The sequence below is a fragment of the Oncorhynchus clarkii genome, chromosome 12 (assembly GCF_045791955.1).
Source record: "Oncorhynchus clarkii lewisi isolate Uvic-CL-2024 chromosome 12, UVic_Ocla_1.0, whole genome shotgun sequence".
NCBI lineage: Eukaryota > Metazoa > Chordata > Actinopteri > Salmoniformes > Salmonidae > Oncorhynchus > Oncorhynchus clarkii.
Window position 1 is genome coordinate 40,774,521 of NC_092158.1, and position 21,906 is coordinate 40,796,426.

The 21,906-nt window shown below is 43.0% G+C and overlaps 1 protein-coding gene across 3 annotated transcripts in view; it reads right to left on the reverse strand.

Moving 5' to 3' along the window:
* The window catches only part of LOC139423204 (zinc finger and BTB domain-containing protein 16-A), a 123,098-nt gene extending 101,502 nt beyond the window's left edge, over positions 1-21,596 (reverse strand). For 2 of the 3 annotated variants that reach the window (XM_071174940.1, XM_071174938.1), the window contains exons 1-2: positions 21,465-21,570; positions 17,006-18,336 (exon numbers count right to left, since the gene is read on the reverse strand). In XM_071174940.1, coding sequence (XP_071031041.1) covers positions 17,006-18,243 — 1,238 coding nt within the window. In that variant the 5' untranslated portion in view covers positions 18,244-18,336; positions 21,465-21,570. Of the gene's footprint in view, positions 1-17,005; positions 18,337-21,464 lie in introns of all 3 variants that reach the window. The other variant, XM_071174939.1, reaches the window with a different exon arrangement.
* Between the last annotated feature and the right edge of the window lie 310 nt (positions 21,597-21,906).

Below are 21,906 nucleotides of genomic sequence, written 5' to 3' on the forward strand. Positions count from 1 at the left end.
AAGATGGGTGTCGACCAAACAACAACAATAACAATAACGACGAAAAACAATGACGCCGAGCGAAGAAGACAGAAATGTGGGCACTAGATATTCGTTCATTCGTTCGCAAGGCTCCTCCCCCCCCCCCCACACACACACACACACTACTGTGGGCTTTGGATCTCCTCAATGATATGTCAAGGGTATTTGGAGAGAAAGACTAAGAGAGGCAGGGAGACATTGTAATGCAAACCCCCTTTCTTCACATTGCAGCTGGGTCTCTGATCCACAACATTCAGACAGACTTTTTCAAAATGTCACGGTGACTTTCATGTGCCACACGAGGGGTTTTGATGTAAACGCCCGTCTCGTTCTCATGGGTCACCAGATCAGTTAGACGAATAACTACTCTGGTTTACAACAAATAGCTGACATATGCATTTGTCCTGTTCAAGGCAACATTCAGCTCCAACAAAAGCTTAGAGCTGTTTTTTTACACTAACGGTAATCACAACATGAATGATATATAACCTTTCTGATCAAACACCATATTCAACTTTTTCCCCCTCATATCTAAAAAGGCCTTATCAAAATCATCGAAATACCCAATACAAAAAAGTATAGTCTAGCTGCAGTTCAAAGAAATGACATATTCAACAGGCCAAGACTCACATCTGTTCAAGATGGAAATGGATTCTGTTTGATATTTCTCTATGACCGCAGGCAAAATCTCTTATTCTTTTTAAATGTGCTGTTTTATATTTAATTTAAGGCCGGTTGTTGTAGACATGCTACTAAAATACTGAAGAATAAATATCAAATGTTACTGAAAAATACGTATTTCATGTCATGTTACATGAATATTGTCTAATGGTTTCCATGGCCTTCATCTGTGACATGGTAAAATTTTGTATGTACTGTATTACATTTCTGCATGCAAAGTGTGTATTCTCTCCCATTTACGGTGGTTCAATGTGCTATTCAATTCACTATGGTGTGTGTGTGTGTGCGTGCACACGTCTGTCTCTGTCAATAACCTACTTGCATTCAGTTAGATTTTTTTAAAGCAGTGTGTGTTTGTTCTCTTCTTGTGGTAAATACAAAAGGTTTATTTTTAACCATTCCACCACAGTGGACAACAGTGACCGGCTGACAGCTAGAGAATGAAGTTGAGCCACTACTTCATCACAATGGTGGGATAGAGAAGAGCATGCCAAGACAAAGAGAGGAAGGGAGAGAGAGAGAGCAGAGGGCAGGAGACCCAGTATCTCTACCATTACAGGGCAGAAAACCCTTCTGTTATAACTCTGTTTCAACTGACCAGTCCACATAGAAACTATACTACCCAGGTAAGGCAATGCTGCGGTGAAATTGGTGGGAAAAAGTTGGCAGAATGTTATTGACGGGCCCAATGCATGCTGAATTTGGCAGGAAATAGGGTTGCCAAAAATTGAGAGAGGAGAAGGACTGAAATATATTCAGCGCCTCAGTTTGCAGAAAAATGAATATTTATTGTATATTCTTGGTTAATTTGCAAGACTAACGTCAAATATATAAATGTAGTTCATTTCAAAATGTCATATTTTGACACTACATGATCAGTGCCACAATTCAAACTATTTAATATCAAAGCAACTCATAAAATCTTCAAACCACAAAGAAATTCTGCCCACTCGGCATTCAGCCAAATGAGGTCATTTAGTTTTTGGGACATTCCTCTGAATATCAGCGGCAGCCATATTGTCATTGTTCATATTGTCACGGTTATGAAGGAAATAAAACGGTTCTCTTATTCGCTCACTCACTGGTGTTCAGTCATCCAAATTCAATGACTCTGTCAAACACGGCTTGGGTTGAGGAGAGGACTGACCAGTTGGATGGCAGGCCTCTTTGTGTTCTTAAGGACAATGGGGTGAGAAGTGGGGGTTAACCCAGACCCCAGGACCTCTCCTGCCCTCAACCCCTCCCCGTTAAGGCCCAGGCCAGGCAACCTCTGACCCTAGGGTCACTGTGTCCCTAAGAATAATAAAATCTGTTCCGACAGACTTTAGTTATTCATATTGTACGGCCATTCCTGTCCTTCTTCACCAAGCATCCGTTTCTCATCGCCGACGGTGAAAACAAGATTAAGCCAAGATTAGAGGATTCTCCTGGCAGATGGTGCCTTTTTCCCCCTTGCTAAGAGCTCGGGTGACTTTCCATTTCTTTGTCAAATTTTTTATTTATTCATTAATAGGGCCAAAGAAGATTTGATCATTGAGTCCTATAAAATTGTTTATGATATTGATGCACCAGTATTGAGATGAAGCTAAATAAACATATCAAGTACACTGAAATCAAACTGCTTGGGTGAAATTCCAGCAGTGGAGTGGGATTATTTAAGCACAAGCCGTGCAAAGTTACTAATGCTTTTAATTTTATGAATATCTTGATTGTGCAGAGTAGTGAGTTTATTCTTATGCATGGTATCAACAATGACCTAACTGGATACAGAGAATTAGGTTACATGCTACAGTCAAATAATTTGACATTTACTGTACTACAGTGGCTCAAAGAGGTTGCTTAAATAATGTACCGCGGAGTTGGTGTCCACAAGGTATATAATTGTACTTGCCTAAATAACACCCTGACAACAAAAAGCTCCCTCCATTGTTGTGAGCATTAATCTGCTGACAGACAGTAAAGGCTTCCCATCCAAAACAGTTTGTGGATATTTTATGACGACATGTTTTTGTTCGTTTTGGTCTTCAGTACGGGTTTTTTCGGCAGTTCACGCACAATATTTTTCTTGAGGCAAGCCGAAGTTCAGAAGCATTAGTCTACGCCCCTTCGTCGGTGATTGGTCAACAGTAGGGATTCTTCAATGAAGTGTTTGTTGTCATTCAACGATAGACTCGTTCTCATGCACAGCCACAAGATGGACAAAGCACTATTGCTTACTTTTTGTTTTTGTTGTTTTTGTTTTTCAAGTTAAGGTATTTTAAGGGAGTATGTGAGCACACTCGTTCGGTTCTACAATACTAGCCGAGTTCGGCTAGGTGCCAGCCGAACTGAAGCATGCGGAAACCTTAAGGTCCCCATCTTTCACATCCACGCTGCACTTTTCCTCACGCCCACCACAGACGCACTGTTATTGTTCGAAAACTTTGCCTGAGTGACAAAATGATTTGCCGAACAATAAAAATACCCCTTCTCTATGAAGCAGCATCCACTGGAAGTTGGGCCAGCCTCCAAATACATACCCACCCCCAATGCTCTTTGACCTTATCGGAGGCCTGACTTAGCAAAAACAGTGGTCCTCCCACAAGGCCTGTGCAGGTTCCTATTTCACTCGGGCAATGAAAGGGACTACTGTAAATAAATGGGGGCCTGTTTGACCCTGCCTTTGTCTGGGCCGAGACCCCTGCATCCACTCTACTGTAACAGAGCCCACCTCTCACAATAGTGGCTCTCATGGCTCTAAGACCCCCAGCTTTCTGCCTCTACACCCACTGAGGGCAGGATTAGGAAAAAAAGAGCGCCCCTGTCAGATTCACCAACCCGCGACTCCAAGGGTGTCCCCCCCCCAGCTTAGACACTTTAGCCTTTGTCCTCTGGCCCCCTGTGCAGTAGCAGGGACTGGGAGAGAAGGGGACACACTAAACCCTGAGACCCTACGTCCCAGGATATGAGCAAAAGGCCAGATCAATTTGATAGATCCAAACAAGGGAAATAACGTGACTGTTTGATTTTCCTTTGCATGAGGCTCTGAAGATTAACTTTGTCAGAATGAGAAAAAGAAAGTGTATAAACTAATCAAATAAATCACACACACAAATACATATGGAACTACAGTATTTAAATCCCTAGAGTAGTTGCTCTTTATAATAAGATACTAAAAATGAGAAGAAAAAAAAAAAAAACTGTCCACTATGGCAGATCGGTATCGTTGATGGTGAAACTTTCACAGTCCTGTCTCTTTTTCGACCAGTGTGTGTGTGTGTGTGTGTGTGTGTGTGTGTGTGTGTGTGTGTGTGTGTGTGTAGAGTAGAGTGTAAAGTGGTGGTGTGGGGGGCGTCAGGTCAGAGGCTAAGTCAAATATTTCCCCACTGAGGTATGTGAGGGGATGCAGGAAGCTGAGGGCCCGAGATAAGGTGTGACGTGGCGATAAGGACCCAAGCACCTGTTAGGGAGTCCAGCTCCTCGTGTGCTGCAGCCATAGACAATGCACCAGATGCCAGTAAGAAAAAAAGAAAGAAACTCTGGGTCGCTCTGAGAGAGGACGCCAGAGTGAACCCGGAGACAGAGAATCAATGGGCGTCTCCTTAGCTGGAAGGTCAAAGCAGGAGCATGGGGGTGTAAAACTGCTGGCTGGACAAGCAAACCCTTATATGGAAGTGAGGCGTGTGGGGTGGAGGGGGGTGGGGACGAGATCCAGGCCTATTTTACACTATGCTTAATGGCGTTCGACGAGACCTGACAGCATCATCAGTAACTTCCTGGCCGAGACAGGAGTGGCAGAAATGATGCCGTTTGACTCATGACATGTCAGAGCCTCCCGCTTTGGTGATCCGTCCAGGAAATGGAATGGCTTTTTTCCGCATTTGAGGACCACAGACACAAACACAAAACAATCCCGATCTGATTTAAAAAAAGAAAGACCTTGGGGGGAAACTGACAGCAAGATCGTAAACAAGAAAAAGAGTTTGATACACCTACTAATACAAATTATGAGATTTAATAGCATAAACCAACTCATATAAATCTCCAAATGTAAATTTCATTCAACCTAAAGGATCAAATAATACAAACTGTACAGAATAAACCTGTCAAACATCACTTATCTCCTTCGACTGACTCCAGCTGACATGCGGCCTCTCCAAAGGCCATTCTATCCATCCTCAGCTCTCTGCCACTGCTAATCTCTCTGGACGTCTTCGGTCAGCAAATACATAAATCAATTATGGTTTTAAGCTTGATGCCGTGATTTACCCAACTGATCCCCCCTGGATTACAGTAAGGCTTAAAATGTGTCTCGAGCTAAACCCTTCTGGACCGCACTCGGCGTTCCCTGCTAGTAGCAGTCTGAAAGAGGGGCAGACATAATGTATACCTTAAAATGCGATGTTAAGAGCCATTGAAAACCGGGAAAACATTTTAAGAGTGGTTCCAAGAGCTAAGAGGGTTAACTTGCAAAAGCAGCGAAGAACTAAACTATATGTGAATAAACAGCCGGTCAACAAAACCACAAGAAAATATACTTCAACAAAAAAATTGCCAGACGGGAATGCAGACTGGCAAAAAGCTGTCCAACAACCTGCCTGATTAGATTTGTGTGTCTATTATGGGACATAACCTGGCTAGGGTCCTGAGAGGGAGATGGCCGAGTAGTAAACAGGACCTATGTGGTGCCGTCCAGCCTACCGCACAACCCAGTCCCCTACCTGAGTGCTCCTTTATGATGGGAGTTTTATGACCCTCTTCTTAGCACGCTCGTATCACTCCATTGGGGCCCCTTGCCAATCTCTGGCAGCCCATTCAGGAGGCAACAAAGAGGCTAATTAGAGTCTCTCTCGGTGGAAGCCCGCGGAGGGCTCCGATTTGATACTTCCAGCGGAGGCTAGGAGCCGCGGCGGCCGCATTCACACAGGCCTTGTGCACGCTTGGGTTGGCCCTTTGGCTCGGGACCCCGCTCATTGTTCCTCAGCGCTCGGCAGCGCGTTAGAACCACCGAGGGGGAACCGACACGTCTTCTTTCATGTGGCAGGACCCGGCAAGGAGATGCTAATGGGATAGCGACAGGATTAAAACACTGGCGTTCAGGTCCGGAAAAGGGGTTGGAGAGGTTCAGGTCCAGAGAAGGGGTTGGAGAGGTTCAGAGAGGTTCAGGTCCAGAGAGGTTCAGGTCCAGAGAAGGGGGTGGAGAGGTTCAGGTCCAGAGAAGGGGGTGGAGAGGTTCAGGTCCAGAGAAGGGGGTGGAGAGGTTCAGGTCCAGAGAAGGGGGTGGAGAGGTTCAGGTCCAGAGAAGGGGGTGGAGAGGTTCAGGTCCAGAGAAGGGGGTGGAGAGGTTCAGGTCCAGAGGGGAGGGACAGAGAGTGAGCGGCCCTATGAACATGAAATTAAAACCGGGTTTTCAGGTGGATCATTGTAATTCAATTGTTTTTTAATGGGAAAGTTGCTTGTGCTTAGTTTCAGTAAGAAAGAAAATTCGTGAGCACAAGAGTGGTAAAGTGGTAAATAGAATTAAAATAACCCCAAAATGGGTTTTCAAAATTCAAGGAAAAACAAAAAAACTAAACATATTCTCTTCAAGAGCCAATGACAGAATATAATCCTAGAAAAGTGTTTAACATTTTATCTCCACAAGTGTTTCAAGCAGACATCAGTGTAGCTGCGCTACGTGGAGAGGGAAAGCCATCAGGAAGGTAGGCCAGATAATAAATGTACATGTCACTTGATAACTGGCTGTAACTGCTAACCACTGGTGTGTTTCCACTCTCACCAAGGCAGGTAGGCAGGCGTAGAAGAGCGTGGGCTGTCCCCAGCACCTTCCTCCCTCTGACCACAAGCTCCCCAGAAGGACAAAAGATAGGGGCCTCGGCTCGCACGTTTCATAACAGCCTGCCTGACCACGAGGCCAGGCGCCGCGCTCTCAGCACTAGCCAGGTTTAGCCACGCAGAGGCAGGGCCGAGGTTGGGCCAAGAAAACAGACACTAATGTTACACAACAGCCCTCCCCTCGTTCTTATCTCTGTCTGTCCGATGTTCGGTTGATTCCCCATTGCCATGGCCACGGTCTTTCTTCTCCCCGGGTCCAAAAAACGGCTATTTCAGATGTTAGGCGAGAGGTGTTGTGCCACCTGGCTCTGTACCGAGTCTGCACCACGCTCTCCCGCCTGTAATCCGACCATCTCCAGTTGCAGCGGTAAGATAACAGGAGCCAAAGCACTGAAGAAAGGAGGAGGCTTGCGCAACAGTAGCATGTCTATGCACCCGGCGCCAAACGATGCTTATCTGGTTAATAAGCCGTGTGATCTGGTTCTTCTTTTTTGGGGTGATATATATTAGATTTTTACTGTTTTTAGTTTGTTAAAATCAAAGGGTGCTTGTGTTGTTGAATCTGTGTACGACATTAATTCATCAATTATTTAAAAAATAATTGCATGAGGTGATGACGGTATGAGTGGATTCTCAAATCCGATAGCGATTCATTTTTTTTTTGAGGGGGGGGGGGGGGGGGGGGGGGGCTCCTTCTGATAGAGAACATGCCTCTGTGATAATCTGTGGTTGTAGTCAGGGGTGTGCAGTCCATCCACATGATGTAACCCAGTGTTAAGTCTTTAATCGATACATCTCCCGGCATGACAGTGTGGACAGAGCACAGATCTGAGATCAGAGAGATGGCGGTGTAAATCTTTACAGTTCAACCAGGGCCTTTTAGAACCTGTCTATAATTGGGCGTCAGCCAGCTGCCTCGGCTCGGGTCTGCTCTACTGCAGCGTCTGGCCAGCCAATAGCTTATCCTCAGATGCATAAACAAACACTGACACCAGACACTACGTCAACAAGGCATCAAGACTCGGAGACTATGAAGAAGAGTTAGTCCGGGAGGACAACCTAACGCTTCATGTTTTCCCCGTCCTCAAATTTGGTCTGTTCTGGAAGATGAGGACCTTCCGGGCACATGTGCCCCTTCAAAAAGCTTTTGTGGTGCTGTTATTACCCTTTGATGTACTACTGTACCTGTGTGGAGTGCTCTCCAGGGGAGTTCGCTCACAGATTTTAAATGGGGGGGATAATCCTGCTCCATGTAATGGATGTTCCTCTGCCAGTTTAGCTTGCAATAAAAAGCTTCTACATTGAGCCAAGCTTAGGTAATGAATCTGTACTTTCTTTCCCACCATAATGCAGACTATGACAAAGCACCCACAACACAATGAGGAAAAAAAAAGAGCGCTCACTGACACACAAAAGCCTATCAATAAAATATGGTAAAATACCTAAATCCCTTAGAAACGATATGTTAATTTAATTTGTATCTGGGACCACATATTGGGGAGGGAATAGGTCATCTTGACTGTTGGTGTTAAGGTTTATGCCTAAAACAGCCTTGCGGTTCTTGGTGGTGGATAAGATATCAGGTGTGCTTCACCTTATAGGGCAACTTCTGATGTGCACCCCTTTCTCCCTCTCCCACTCCCTACACATAATTTCAGGATGCAGGTTGTGTGTTTTATCCTGCGACAATGCTATCGCCATTATCAGGCCCTATCTGCTCTTGGTTTACTGAAGAGGAGCACGCGTGGTTATCAGTCCTCCTGATATGCACAGATAAGGCCCCAGACTCCTGTTTAAACACTAGGGACCCTGGGTATTAGAACCACGCCGACTGCGTTTGACTATGCCCTCTCCGCCCACCTCGCCACGACGGAGGACAACCAAAGAAATTGAATATCCGAGTCAGTTGTTGAGGAAAAGGTTTCTATGTCAAAGATGGCCGACGAGAGGTGGACAATCATTGACAGGGGCTCATTCATACACTGTGTGGCTTGGATATGAAAGAGATGGTTCAAACATTGACAGTTAGTTATGTTTAACAGCTATGTTCTGAAAGGGTTCTGGAGGGGGCATTCTTGTTTGGTTGTAAGTACATTAGAGGCCAGGCATCTGCATGATAATGGGTGTTAAGTGAAAGGGATAAACCCAAGGCTATGGGTCTTTGAATAGGATGCTGTGTTTGGAATATCAAGCAGAGTTCTCTTCCTTAGAGTTAGTCCCTGTACGATTAATTTATTTGTCTAATAAATCACTCAGCCTTGCCAGATGATTATTTGCTTATCACGGGGTTACTAAAATATTGCTGTAATCCAGTCTCCCTAAAGCCACGAGTACACTCACCCAGACTTCCTTCAAGAAATAAATCTGAGCCTGTCAAATATGTCCCAGCTTTGGAGAAAGGGAGAGAAAAAAAACGCAGTTGTTGTGGTGAGATGGAGCTTTGATTTGGCCCCTGTAGGAAACCTGGGGTGATTGAAAAACAAACACAGCCCTTCATTTACCAATCCCTCACTCATAAATCTCCGGGAGATATCAATACATGACTCTGGGGGGCTACTTCAAGGGATACCCCCTCGCTCCATTTGTGGAGCCAATCCACATCTCATCCAGTTGTTGAGGCTTTACGATAGAACCCAGGGCATGGGCGAATGAATGGAGCAGGCTAAATTATACAGGAAGCAAGCACTTACTGATGCATTCATTCTAACATACACACACACACACACTCTCGCTTGTGCACACACACGCACAAAGGACCTGTGCCACGTCTGGAAACAATTATGGCCGGTTAACTTGACCTGTTTGCACCAAATGAACTCCCAGACTGAAATATTTTTCACGTTTGTAACTGGAGATGGCAGCAACCCTGGCACAAGGCTGCTGGGATATAATCTGTAATTAGAAAACCAGAACCATTGCTCTGTGTGCTGCGAGCTGTCAACAATCAAAGCTTCTGACAAATCTTTAGAAAACACAAACACGTAGGTCTATCAACTGGGGAACCACGATTTCTGTCAATTGCGCCGACATAAAAAAAAAGTAATCGGATGAAAGAATGTACAGGTTTGCTGATAATAAACAGAAGGGAATCAGAAAATCATATTAAATCAAATCATGACTCATAATTCTGGCAATTTATCCTTATAAATTAGAGCCATAAGAAGAAGATAGGGATCTGCATATATTTAAAGGCAGACATTTTCTGGATACAACGGCAATTCATTATACACGGATGATAAAACAGGCGATGCATGACGCAATGTTTGACTTTATACTTCAAATGTCTGAAGTCTGTTTGAGGAAGCTTTAGAACAGGGCTTACAATATTTAGGGATGTCATGGAACATCTACTAATCTAAATGAACCCATTAGTATTCTGTTGGGGCAGCCAACAGATCAATGCATGAAACGGTTTGGAAATCTCTTTTGATCCTAGATTTCCCATCTCTTGCACAACCAGGGATGGTCACATTGATAAAACTTTTGAAAAACAGGCAACCTCACCACTCAATTTATCCAGGCAAAAGACGTATCCTGAAAATTACAAAAATCGTCCTTTGACGTAAAACACACTCCAGCTTTCACATTAAATAATTAAATAAGCATTCAATAGATCTTACCTAAACCTGAAAGACATTCAGGATAAATTATGATTTATTAAAGACAACCATTGTTTTTAACACCGCAAAATTAAATTGTTTGCCATTTTGTTCACACTAACCCAAGTTATTTCATGGCAAATAAATCCAAAAAGACTAACGTTTTTGTTTATTATAGCTTACAAAGGCTCTATTCAATTCCTCAGTTATTTTAAGGACAGTGGGTGAAGGTACACAAGGCCATCTCTCTGAACAAGTAATTCTGTATTTCTTCCAAAATTCATTCAGGGAATATAGAGTAACCGAGACGGAACACACTCAAATCTGCCAATTAGATAGACTGATTTAACAAAAGCTTCGGCCATGCTGTAGACATACCAATATTTTGGTAGGGGCTGCTGAAACAGAATCCTCACGTGAACCTTAACCGTGGCGCATTCCATCTGATTAGCACAAACATTTCAAGTTGAGCAGGTCCACTCAAGGTAAAAGAGGCCGGTCGGTAGAAGAAATACATTCTGACGGTGCATGTAGTAGTGATGCAATTCAATTCCAGGAAGTGCTCTCTTTCCTTCTCTATTGGCAGCCAATTTAACTTGGACACATTCAGTGTTATTGCATTACATAAACTTAATGTACAGTAACAACAACGTTCAGCAGAGCACAAAAATGATAGAAACAACAAAAGATATGTGTACAAGATCAGGGTACTACTAGGTAAAAACTTTTCAGCACAACAAGTATGAGTCATCTTGATTTTGGAATCTTTAAAATGTCATCCGACTCTTTTATGTTGCGTAAAAGCCTGGAGTTCCAAACATGACCTAGGACCTGTAAACTCACCAGGGGCACCCGCTCCCCTCCCATTCCTTGTCTCGGTATAATCTTAAGCAACTGGAAATGTGAGCTCTCAATCAATTCTGACACACTGAGTCAAACCCAAAATCGGCAATTCCACAGTAACGGAATTGTGCTGTGCAAACTTGTGAAACATAGACGACATCTATGATATGGTCCTATGATTACTTCAGATTTGGTCCGGTCTGGACAAGACCAAATCTGAACCAATCATGGATGTCTATGTTTGGGCCAAATGAAACCTGGTCTAGATGTTTGTGGAAGTTGAAATCATAGCTGGTCCGGAGTTGACCAAAAATCAACATCTGTTGACGTTGAAATCAAGGCCAGGGCGGACTGACCAAATTTCAACTACTTTTCTATGTCCATTACATCCAGTGCTCAGTGGTGAGGATACTGGTTCCAGTAAATGGAAAGAGAGGAGGCTCGTGGGTAAGTATCAGTAAGAGCCAGGAGAGGTGAAATGAATTGGAGAGAGAGAGAGAAAGAGAGAGAGAGGAAGGAAAGAGAGAGGGATTGGTTGTCCCGATTTTTCATACTCTTGCTTTGACTACCAGACAAAGAGAAAGGAAACGGTTATCAGCTGAACATAACAGTATGCCAGTGGAAGGTAGGACAGTAGCACATGACCCAACTGTGGTTACAATGGGAAATCATTGTAGCCAATTCAATTGCAGAAATTTTTTTCTATTTTTTTCTGAAATTCTGTTACCGATTTGACAAAATAATTTAGAGTTTTAATTAACTTAATCATTCATAAACAAAATTGATTTCAGTAAAAACACTAACTAACCTTTACTTTTGTGAACTTTCATTATCCTCCCTCATGAGGGAGAGAATTTCTTAAAAAGATGTGGGTTTTCATAAGAGAATTTCAAGGCACAAGGCAATGTTTCTTAAACTTACAGAAGGCAAATCATTTCTCCAAAACAAAATATAAAAGTGTGGATATGCGTTGGCACGGGTCTTTAACATTGTGTTGTTTTTGTTGTTGTTGAATTTTACCCCTTTTTCTCCCCAATTTCATGGTATCCAATTGTTTTAGTAGCTACTATCTTGTCTCATCGCTACAACTCCCGTACGGGCTCGGGAGAGACAAAGGTTGAAAGTCATGCGTCCTCCGATACACAACCCAACCAAGCCGCACTGCTTCTTAACACAGCGCGCATCCAACCCGGAAGCCAGCCGCACCAATGTGTTGGAGGAAACACAGAGCACCTGGCGACCTTGGTTAGCACTGCACCCGGCCCGCCACAGGTGCACGATGAGACAAGGACATCCCTACCGACCAAGCCCTCCCTAACCTGGACGACGCTAGGCCAATTGTGTGTCGCCCCACGGACCTCCCGGTCACGGCTGGTTACGACAGAGCCTGGGCGCGAACCCAGAGTCTCTGATAGTACAGCGCCCTTAACCACTGTGCCACCCGGGAAGCTCAACATTGTGTTTTGATGCATTTCTAATACATTTTAAGACTTTTTCTACTAGATGTTTTCTAAGACCCCTTTTCTATCTGTTTGACAAGAAATCAAAGCCTTTGCTTATTCACAATTTTTTGGATTGAAAAATGTATACATGCCTTATTTACTCACAAATATAGACTCGTAGCATTCGTTTGACACCCAATTTTACATGCTCCTATGAACTTCACAAGATGGTGCTCATTGGTCCTTTTACATGGAAATTACCAATTCCAAATCCTACAAGCTTCATGAGGTGTTGGGCTATGTGCGAGAGTGGCAGGCCATTAGCAGAAACTGAGTGTTTCTTAAAAAGCAGATAATGGCCTATTTCCCAAATTTCGAGACACTAGTACAGTTCCTTGACAGCTTTGGAAGTTGAGCAACATTTCTCATGTGCAGACAACAGCACGCTGACCGGTCTACAACAGGAGTGCATGGTGGGATTTGAACAGCGGTGCACACCTGGCGTGGATTTACTTGCTGTATACCTCTCAAATCCCCCAACCCTCCCCCTCCTTTGCAGTCCTACATCCACACTACTACTATTACTACCACCCCCGCCCTCTGGCTATGCTGACGAGAAGCAGAGGCCAGCCGAGCGGCCGAAAGGTTAGGCTGCAGAGGTCAGGGCTCGGGTCCTGTGCACAGCCCTCATTTCCTGGGCTGGACAGTCTGCACCACTTATAAAGCTAATAAGGCCCTCCTTGTCCCCCCGGTTGCTGGGGGCCCCAAACTCTCAATCACTGGCCACACCACAGGGGTCAGGGGTGGGCTGAGATGGGTGTGAGGAAGGGGGGGGGGGGGGCTGCTTCTTATTAGCTGGCCCCCTTCACCAGGTGGGACTAATGGGCTCAGCCAGCGCCACGGCAGGACAGCTCGCTAGTCACCCGGACAGGCCTGGAAGTCATCAGGAGAGAGGACCTCAGCGTCGGTCGCCGACCACAGACTTGATGGTTTCAGAGAGAGCGACAACAATGTTGTCTTGATATGATAGCCTACTTCAAACTTAAAAAGGGATTCACCTGTACTTTTGTATACGTTTTGGCCAGTAGTTCTGAAAGTAGAGCTCACAAGCCAAAAGTAGCCCTTGAAAATTGCATACTATGTCACATATGTGCACCAGGCATTGCTCTCTCTCACTCTCCTGATGTGCATCATCTGCATCTTGATAGCTGCCACTCATATGTTGACGGACTGAAGCTCATTGGTTGAACTCAAATTGCTAGAGGGCTGGTCCATGTGGGGGAACATTTTTGGGAAATAGGGCAGCACAACTTCCAGAAAAACAGTGACTTTCAAACTGGGATTTTGTGGCTAATTGAGGAAAGACTAATTCTGCTCATAGATTATGCATGTATGAACTACACATTGACACATCCAGCCCAAAGTGTAGGAAGTTGAAATACTTAGTTGCCAAAGTTCCAGAGCATGTCTTTAAAAATCATATGAAAGCAAATATTCAAGTGTCATGTAGTAACAGCAACAAGTAACCTGGTGGCATAGACGGGTTAGCTGACAACGCCACAAAAATGATGCGCGCAATTCAAAGGGTCAAAACGACTTGTGTTATGGTTCCGGATGGCCAGATAGCTAGCAACAATAACAAGAAACTGCGTGAGGTGAACCATAAGTGGCTCGTTTCAGCTTGTTTGATCTTGTTATTGATACCATGTTTTGACTGATGTTACGTCTACGCTAATATGGCAAAAATTTGGTAGCTAACCAACAACTGTAACGATGTATGAGAGAGACCAGCGCTCATTGTGCAACTTTGTTTACAATGGAGTTGAAATATAGTTTGCATGTTATCAACAATCAAAGCCAACCCTGTCTGTCTTTCCCCATAGTTACGCACTAGTCGGTTTTGTTGCTAAATAACCAAACCAACCCGTCCATTGAGTTACAATGCCTAAAGGACAATTACACCACTTTTCAATCTCGTTTTCATTATCTCCAGCACAATACCAGTATCTACATATGTGAAAACGGCGCAATTATACACTTTACATAAACATATAAAGTTATAATGTTTCACGATGACCGTCAGACACTACAGAGACTCGCGGTGATGTGGGGAGCAAGAAAATACCCTGCCTCTGGGCTAGAAACTCCGTTTTGACATGTAGACACTGGTATGGTGCTGGAGAGAATGAATTAGATTGAAAAGTGGCGGAATTGCCCTTTAAAGTACCTACATTATTGACTTTAGAACACATGTTTGAAAAAGTATCTCTTTCCCAATTCTGGGTGAAAATTGACAACCATAAAATCCAATGCAGATACCAGTAGTCTAATGGAAAATATGCTACTTATTTCCATGAAACCTCACTTTTTTCTACCTTTGGTTACAAAAATGTAACAAAAAAAAACTATGAATTGAACAATTTCTAGTGAAAAGGCATAGTGATTGGTTAAATTCTTCTGAGGAATGTATCATCAAAGCAGGCGATCTTGACCACAAGAAGCTAACCTGACAATTATCTACTGCATCAGAATTCAACATTTTCTCTTGGCCGAGAAAAATATCTAAATGAGGGGTAAAATCTCAAACGTTTATATTTACAGTGCCTTTAGAAAGTATTTCTGGGTAAGTCTCCAAGAGCTTTCCACACCTGGATTGTGCAACATTTGTTCTGTCAAATCGGTTGTTGATCATTGCTAGACAACCATTTTCAGGTCTTGACATATATTTTCAAGTAGATTTAAGTAAAAACTGTAACTTGCCCACTCTGGGACATTCACTGTCTTCTTGGTAACAACTCCAGTGTAGATTTGGCCTTGTGTTTCAGGTCATTGTCCTGCTGAAAGAGAAATTATTCTCCCATTGTCTGGTGGAAAGCAACCTGGTTCGGTCTTTCCTTCAGGATTTTGCCTGTGCTTAACTCCATTACGTTTCTTTTCAATCCGCAAAACCAGTCCTTAAGGCTTAAAAGCATACCCATAACATGATGCTTGCCACCACTATGCTTGAAATATGGAGTGGTACTCAGTAAGGTGTTGTATTGGATTTGGCCCAAACATAACAGTTTGTATTCAGAACAAATCTATTCATTTGCCATATTGTTTGTAGTATTACTTTAGTGCCTTGTTGCAAACAGGATGCATGTTTTGGAATATTTGTATTCTCTACAGTCTTCCTTCTCACTCAGTCAATTAGGTTAGTATTGTGGAGTAACTACAAAGTTGATCCATCCTCAGTTTTCTCCTATTACAGCCATTTAACACTGCAACTGTTTTAAAGTCACCATTGGCTTCATTGTGAAATCCCTAAGCGGTTTCCTTCCACTCCAGCAACTGAGTTAAGAAGGACATCTGTATTTTTGTAGTGACTGGGTTTATTGATACACATTTTTTTACCCATCTACCAATAGGTGCCCTTCTTGGAAAACCTCCCGAAATTCACTGCTTGACTGAGGGACCTTACAGATAATTGTATGTGTGGGATACAGAGATGAGGTTGTCATTCAAAAATCATGTTAAGCAATATTTTTGCATACAGACTGAGTTCATGCAAATTATCACATGACTAGTTAAGCACATTTTTAGGGTTGAACACTTATTGACTCAAGACATTTCAGCTTTTTACTTTAAATTAAACTTTCAAAAAACATAATTCCACTTTAAATTCAGGATTTTGACAAAATGTGTAAAATTTTGAGGGGTGTGAATACTTTCTGAAGGAACTGTAATTCATGGATTTTAGCTTAATAGTCATCTAGCTTGTTAGCTCTAGTTTAGATCCCTGTAATATGGATATCTTCCATACACAATGCGCCCATTAGGGTGTACCGCAACTAAAACTCGATACTTGTAAATTCTGTCATGCTTTCCTTGTACTAATGTCTGTCCTGTTTAACTGCATGCTTTTCTTTGGATGCTGAAATCCATAGTTTTTATAAAAACTGCACCCTTTAATTCACTGGTTCCAACTGAGTCGGAAGTTAAGCGTGCACTACCACTTGATATCCATTATTTAATTCTTACTGTGTACCTATGCTTGTCCTGATTATTAGAGTTGTCAATTGGATTTGGAATCCACCGTTTTGATAATTTGCCTTCTATGATAATTTGCCTTCTAATTTGCCTTTTATCCCTTGCGAAATCAAAAAATTCTGCCATGCAATGACTTACAAAAAAATACAGATTTCAGCACCCAAAGAAAAAGCTTGTTACAGGACAAAACATTGGGACAAGGAAAGCCTTAAAGAATTAACATTTTTACAGGTATCAACTGATAGCGTCTCGATGTAGTCTGTGGTACATTCCGCCGACACGGAGTTGAGTTTACTAAGCTGCTAGCTAGCAGATGCAAAAAACCAAAACATTTTCAACAGAAAAAAAGGACTCAAAAACTTTTGTTAAGTAGATTCCTGAATTATGAAAAGGTAGAAAAATGTAGATCTATATTTTATGTACGTCTATCAGTAAACTTAAATGAAGTAACTGTAGGCAGAATTTATTTATATTTTATCATTGATTTGAAGAAAACGTTTTTGGCAAAGATCAACAAGTTTACAAATATTAATAGAATCAAACTAGTGAGAAAAAATGTCACAAAGTTGACCTTACCGGTGTTGCTCTACAGCTTCGTTGTCTGGTAGCTCTGCGCCACACACGTTGCAGCGTTCGTGCTGGTTTCTGCCATCTGGCTTCATGCCAGCGGCCAGCTCCCCCAGCTTGTTGAAGAACTCCCTCTGGATGAAGCTCTGGGGCAGAAGTCCCCCGTAGGCACTGAAGTCCATGGACATGGCCAGGGCAGGGGACATGTGGAGAGAAGAGGCCATGGAGGCCGGCATGGATCGCATAACTTCGTTTTTATGATTGGGAGGCAGAGAGTACAGGGAGGTCAGCTGTTTCTCAGTCATGCCTGTCATGCCAGCCATGGCTTCGAGACCCATTTGGCCACCATCTGCTTGGGGGTCGCCCATGCCATCCTCCCGGACGTAGTGCAGCTCGCGGGCACTTGTGATCACGCTGCTCCTGGTCGGGGTCCCTGGGCCGTCACGGTTCTTGTCCAACTCGCCGCTCCTCTCACCATTGCTGGAGGCGCTGGACTCCATGGTTCTGGGGCTCTCGTGGCCTCCGCCTTCATCCACTTGCATCATCTCCGTCTTGATCTCGGTCATCAGTTGGCGGTGGGAGTTGCCGTGAGTCAGGTGCTCTCCCCCGAAGCCCTGCTGCAGGAGGGACTGGCCAATGCTCATCAGGCTGTCCACGGCAGCTTTGGTTGGGCTCATGGTGGAGAGCCCAAAGGATGTGGAGACGGAGGGGCTCTGGTCCAGGGCAGAGGCTTGCTGGGTGGCTGAAAGGAAGCTCCCCTCCATGGAATGCTTCTTAGCGTTCTTCCCTCCTTGCCGGCCCTTGCGCTCGTCTTCTTCCTCCGTGCCGCCATCGTTCATATTGGCCTCCGTGTCATTATCATCCGAGGACTGGATGGTCTCCAGGATCTTGAGACATTGCTCCTCCAGGTATTCGATTTCTAGGATCTCTGCTGCGTACAGCAGGTCGTCCAGGTCTTCCACTTTGGCCTGGAGTGTGGCAGTGTAGGCGTACTCCAGGATCTGCTGGAAGGTCTTTGGTGAAAGGAAGTCCAGGGTGTAATGCTGGCTGTTACGGTGAAACAGAATCTCAAACATCTTGCTGGTGCAGGCCAACACGGTTCTGTGAGCATGGAACTCCTGGCTGTCCACCATGATGACCACGTCGCAGAGGGTCCCTGCCAGACGCATCTGGTTGGCCTTCTGCAGCAGGACCGTGGGGTGGTTGGGGTTCTGGAGGTGGATCATACCCATTTTAGTCAAATCCATAACGTCGCTGAGATCCGCCAGGCCAACTCATGAGGCTCGCTTTCCCTCCTCAGCAGTTTCTTCACTTATCTTTGTAAACAAGATAAAGTCAATCTGAAGAGAGAACAAGATCAGGCATATCAGAATATTTTAGGAAAATACTTTATAATATATGAAAACAACTGTTGGCTTCTCAACTATATATCATATTTGGTCCTAGCCCAAAAAACTTCAAATAACTGTGGTAGATAAGATCACAGATCAATATTTAAACCTACACTTTTATATAAAAAAACAGTTCTGCAGTGTTAAGTTAAAACAATCAATTGCTGTTGTATGAATTACTGCAGATTATTTGAAAAGCCATTGCAAACCATACATGTTATGTCTTTTTTATAATAATTGATTTCAATTAGATAAAGATCAGCAATTTATCCTTATTTTCTGGGCATTTTGAAATCAAATTGTTCTCACCTCTCATCCAAATAGGCTACATTAACATTGCACACTTCATAAAATTAAAACAGGTCTATGCACATGACACTGAGCTGTTCTGTACATAATACATACAACTATGGACATACAACCCTACTGGGATGGTAATAGTTGAAATGAGTGGCCATAAGAGCAAATTATCAATAGCTAAATAACACAAGTCAAACGCCAAGCAGACCAAATCACCCTAAATTAAAATCTTAAAAAAATACCCCATCTTTCCCCACTCAATGTATAGTTAGTTATGTGAAACATGAACAGCAACAAATATGGACCACTGAGAGCCTTGCAACACCCTAGTCTTTGTTAGAATGCGTTGATGCTTGGTTCACAAAGACCATCAACACCCATTCTGAAATGAAATGGCATCTTATTCAGTATTCTTATCACAGAGAAGAGCAGTGAGCACAGAAGGGAGCGAGCAGCGTGCCAGGAATAGTTGGAACAGAGGAAGTCGCAAAAAAAAGAAAACGCCATGTAGCGCCAACAAGATTATATTACATACGCCAAAGAAACGCACGAGTCATTGCTTTGGACACCTCTTTAACTTGGTTACGTAATATACATTGCTCTACACGACTACAATTCTATTGTAATCTGATCTGAAAACACAATTTATTAAAAGAAGCGCAGGTTTATTCTAGGACAGAATAGTTTCCATTACTGCTTTTACTTGGAATGTACCTGGTTTTAATGTCTATGGAATGTACAGTAGGCTAGGCGATCAATGATTTGAATGCATGTTGGCATGTCATTGCCCGCTCTCACAAAATATTAGACCACATGAGGAATAACCTGTAATGTAATAATATTAAATTATGATATAATCACCGTTATTATTATAAATATAAAATGTTATTTCAGTAGCCTATTACAATTAACATGATTACCCAGGGTCGTTACAGTAGTTTATACTCATTTTAGGCAAGTCATTTTATAATTTACATTTTAAAATATTCCATTAGAGTTAATCAAGAATCAGAAACGATAGGCTACAGACTTTTTCAATTTTTCCGAAAGGATATCGATAAAGAGCGCAGATTAAAATCGATTAATTTATGCTAACATTATGCATCCGCAATTCCTAAACAGGTAGACAAGGCTAACAATATACTCAGTGGCTCTCATAAAAATGAAGTCAACAGTTGGCAATCGTTGGAAATACTCAATGAAAATTCTATTCAATTTCAGATAGCCTATATTACAGAGCAGTTCAAGACTGTATACATTTGGTATTGACGTGAGTGGTGGACGTCCAACAAATGTTACTTTATGACATGAATAACAATTTATCGCTAATTTATGACCCAGTAAATAGGTCCATGTCTATAGCGCTCCGTAATTAGCTTAGTGCCCCAGGTTTACCATAGGAAACAATCGAAAGTTGCCTAATAAGGATAGGTAACCCAAAGCCCACAAATTGTATGAGGAACTGGATTAAGACAGTGCGTCGAGACGGCGCGTTAATGTCACCAAATAATTCCACGCACTCGTGTGATCAGACACCATTGAAGGGTTAATTATTATTTTCAATCAATAGGTTATGCTGTATTGACAGCATATCAACGCCAACATAACGCAATCATACGAGAACCCTCTAAGGACCAACTGTATCCACGAAGACAGTTGTCTGTCCGAAGCGCGCATCTCTTTAGCATTATGTTCAATGCGTCCTGATGTTTATAAATCTGAGACAATAAAAACCTATGCTCGTGGAAATCGTATCCAAACACATTTTGCTCAAGAACAAACAGTATACTCACATTTCTCTCAACAGCGTCTACTAAAGTACATAAGGTCGAATGAGACCCAAATACATGATCTCAACCGGGACTGGTTGCAACAATGATTAAATTCACTAGCCTGCTATTCTGATTAGCACACAGGTGGAATCGTTTGATGTGAAATCATTACAGCTTGAGAGCATTTTATTTGGACATGTCATTATGATTGAGCTTGGAAGAGATAACCCATATCGATAGCAATTCAATTTGCCATTCCATCTATAAACAATGTTCTATTTATTTGCGTCAAGAGGAGGCAATATTTCATTAAGAATCAAGAAATAAGCAACAGTCGACCAGTTATCTATGTGGGTCTCTGGTGTAGGCCTACAATGTACATCAGTCAGTGAATAAATAGATGGACACAGTTCAGATTATTGCCCTTGTGTTTAAGACGATTTGTCATCACCGCTGCACGAGCTCCTCAAGTGCGTCATTTGTTCGCTTTTTAAAACTTCCAGGAATATAAGAGCGGCATAAGGTGTCCGCGTACTGTATTCTCATTTCAACAGAAACACTATTTCCAGAATAAACCACATGGACAAACGTCACCATGTCTGGTTCGCAATGTAAGCCTCAGACCTCACGTTCTCCTGTTGCGATCTCCCGAATACTAAAACAGACAATTACGTCAACCTAACATCTTTACATGGCCAATGAAGCCCAAGTGTTCATGGAAACTTAAACACATTTCGTCCGCTCAGACTTTTGGCTTTATTTGACAGCTAAATACATGCAATTTAAAACACTTCAGCGCAAACAGGAATTGATACATCAACTTTCCTTGCCACATTGTAGCGCTATAGGAACTGTAACTTACTTGATGAGGGTTGAAGTGAGGATAGCAAACATACTATTAAAGCATTCACAATATTAGAGTACACAGGAAAAACAACTGTAAGCATGCAGAGAAGCGGGTCTGTCACTGCAACATGAAAGCTGGGCGCCCATATCAGTACTCACCTAAATTGCACGTTTTGATTCCGAATGTGTGGTTATTGGGCTACAGCATAGTAACGCAGTTCACAGTGCCCGCTCTCACACGCACTAACTCCTCTGTTCTTTCGGGTTAGCAAATCAACACAATAGTGACGTCAACGAACCGAGTCACTCTTCCCTCTCTTGAATCCATGCAAACACTGCGAAAGTGAGACACCTAGGGGGCTGACGATTTTTTTTACGTGTAGGCAGTAGGGGAATTATAGGAACTGATACAATTATCAGCGAAGGTGATAATAGGTTATTGTATTTTTCTGTATTTAACTAGGCAAGTCAGTTAAGAACAAATTCTTATTTTCAATAACAGCCTAGGATAAGTGCCTTGTTCAGGGGCAGAACGACATATTTTTACCCCGTCAGCTCGGGGATTCGATGTAGCAACCTTCGGTGACAGGCCCAACGCGCT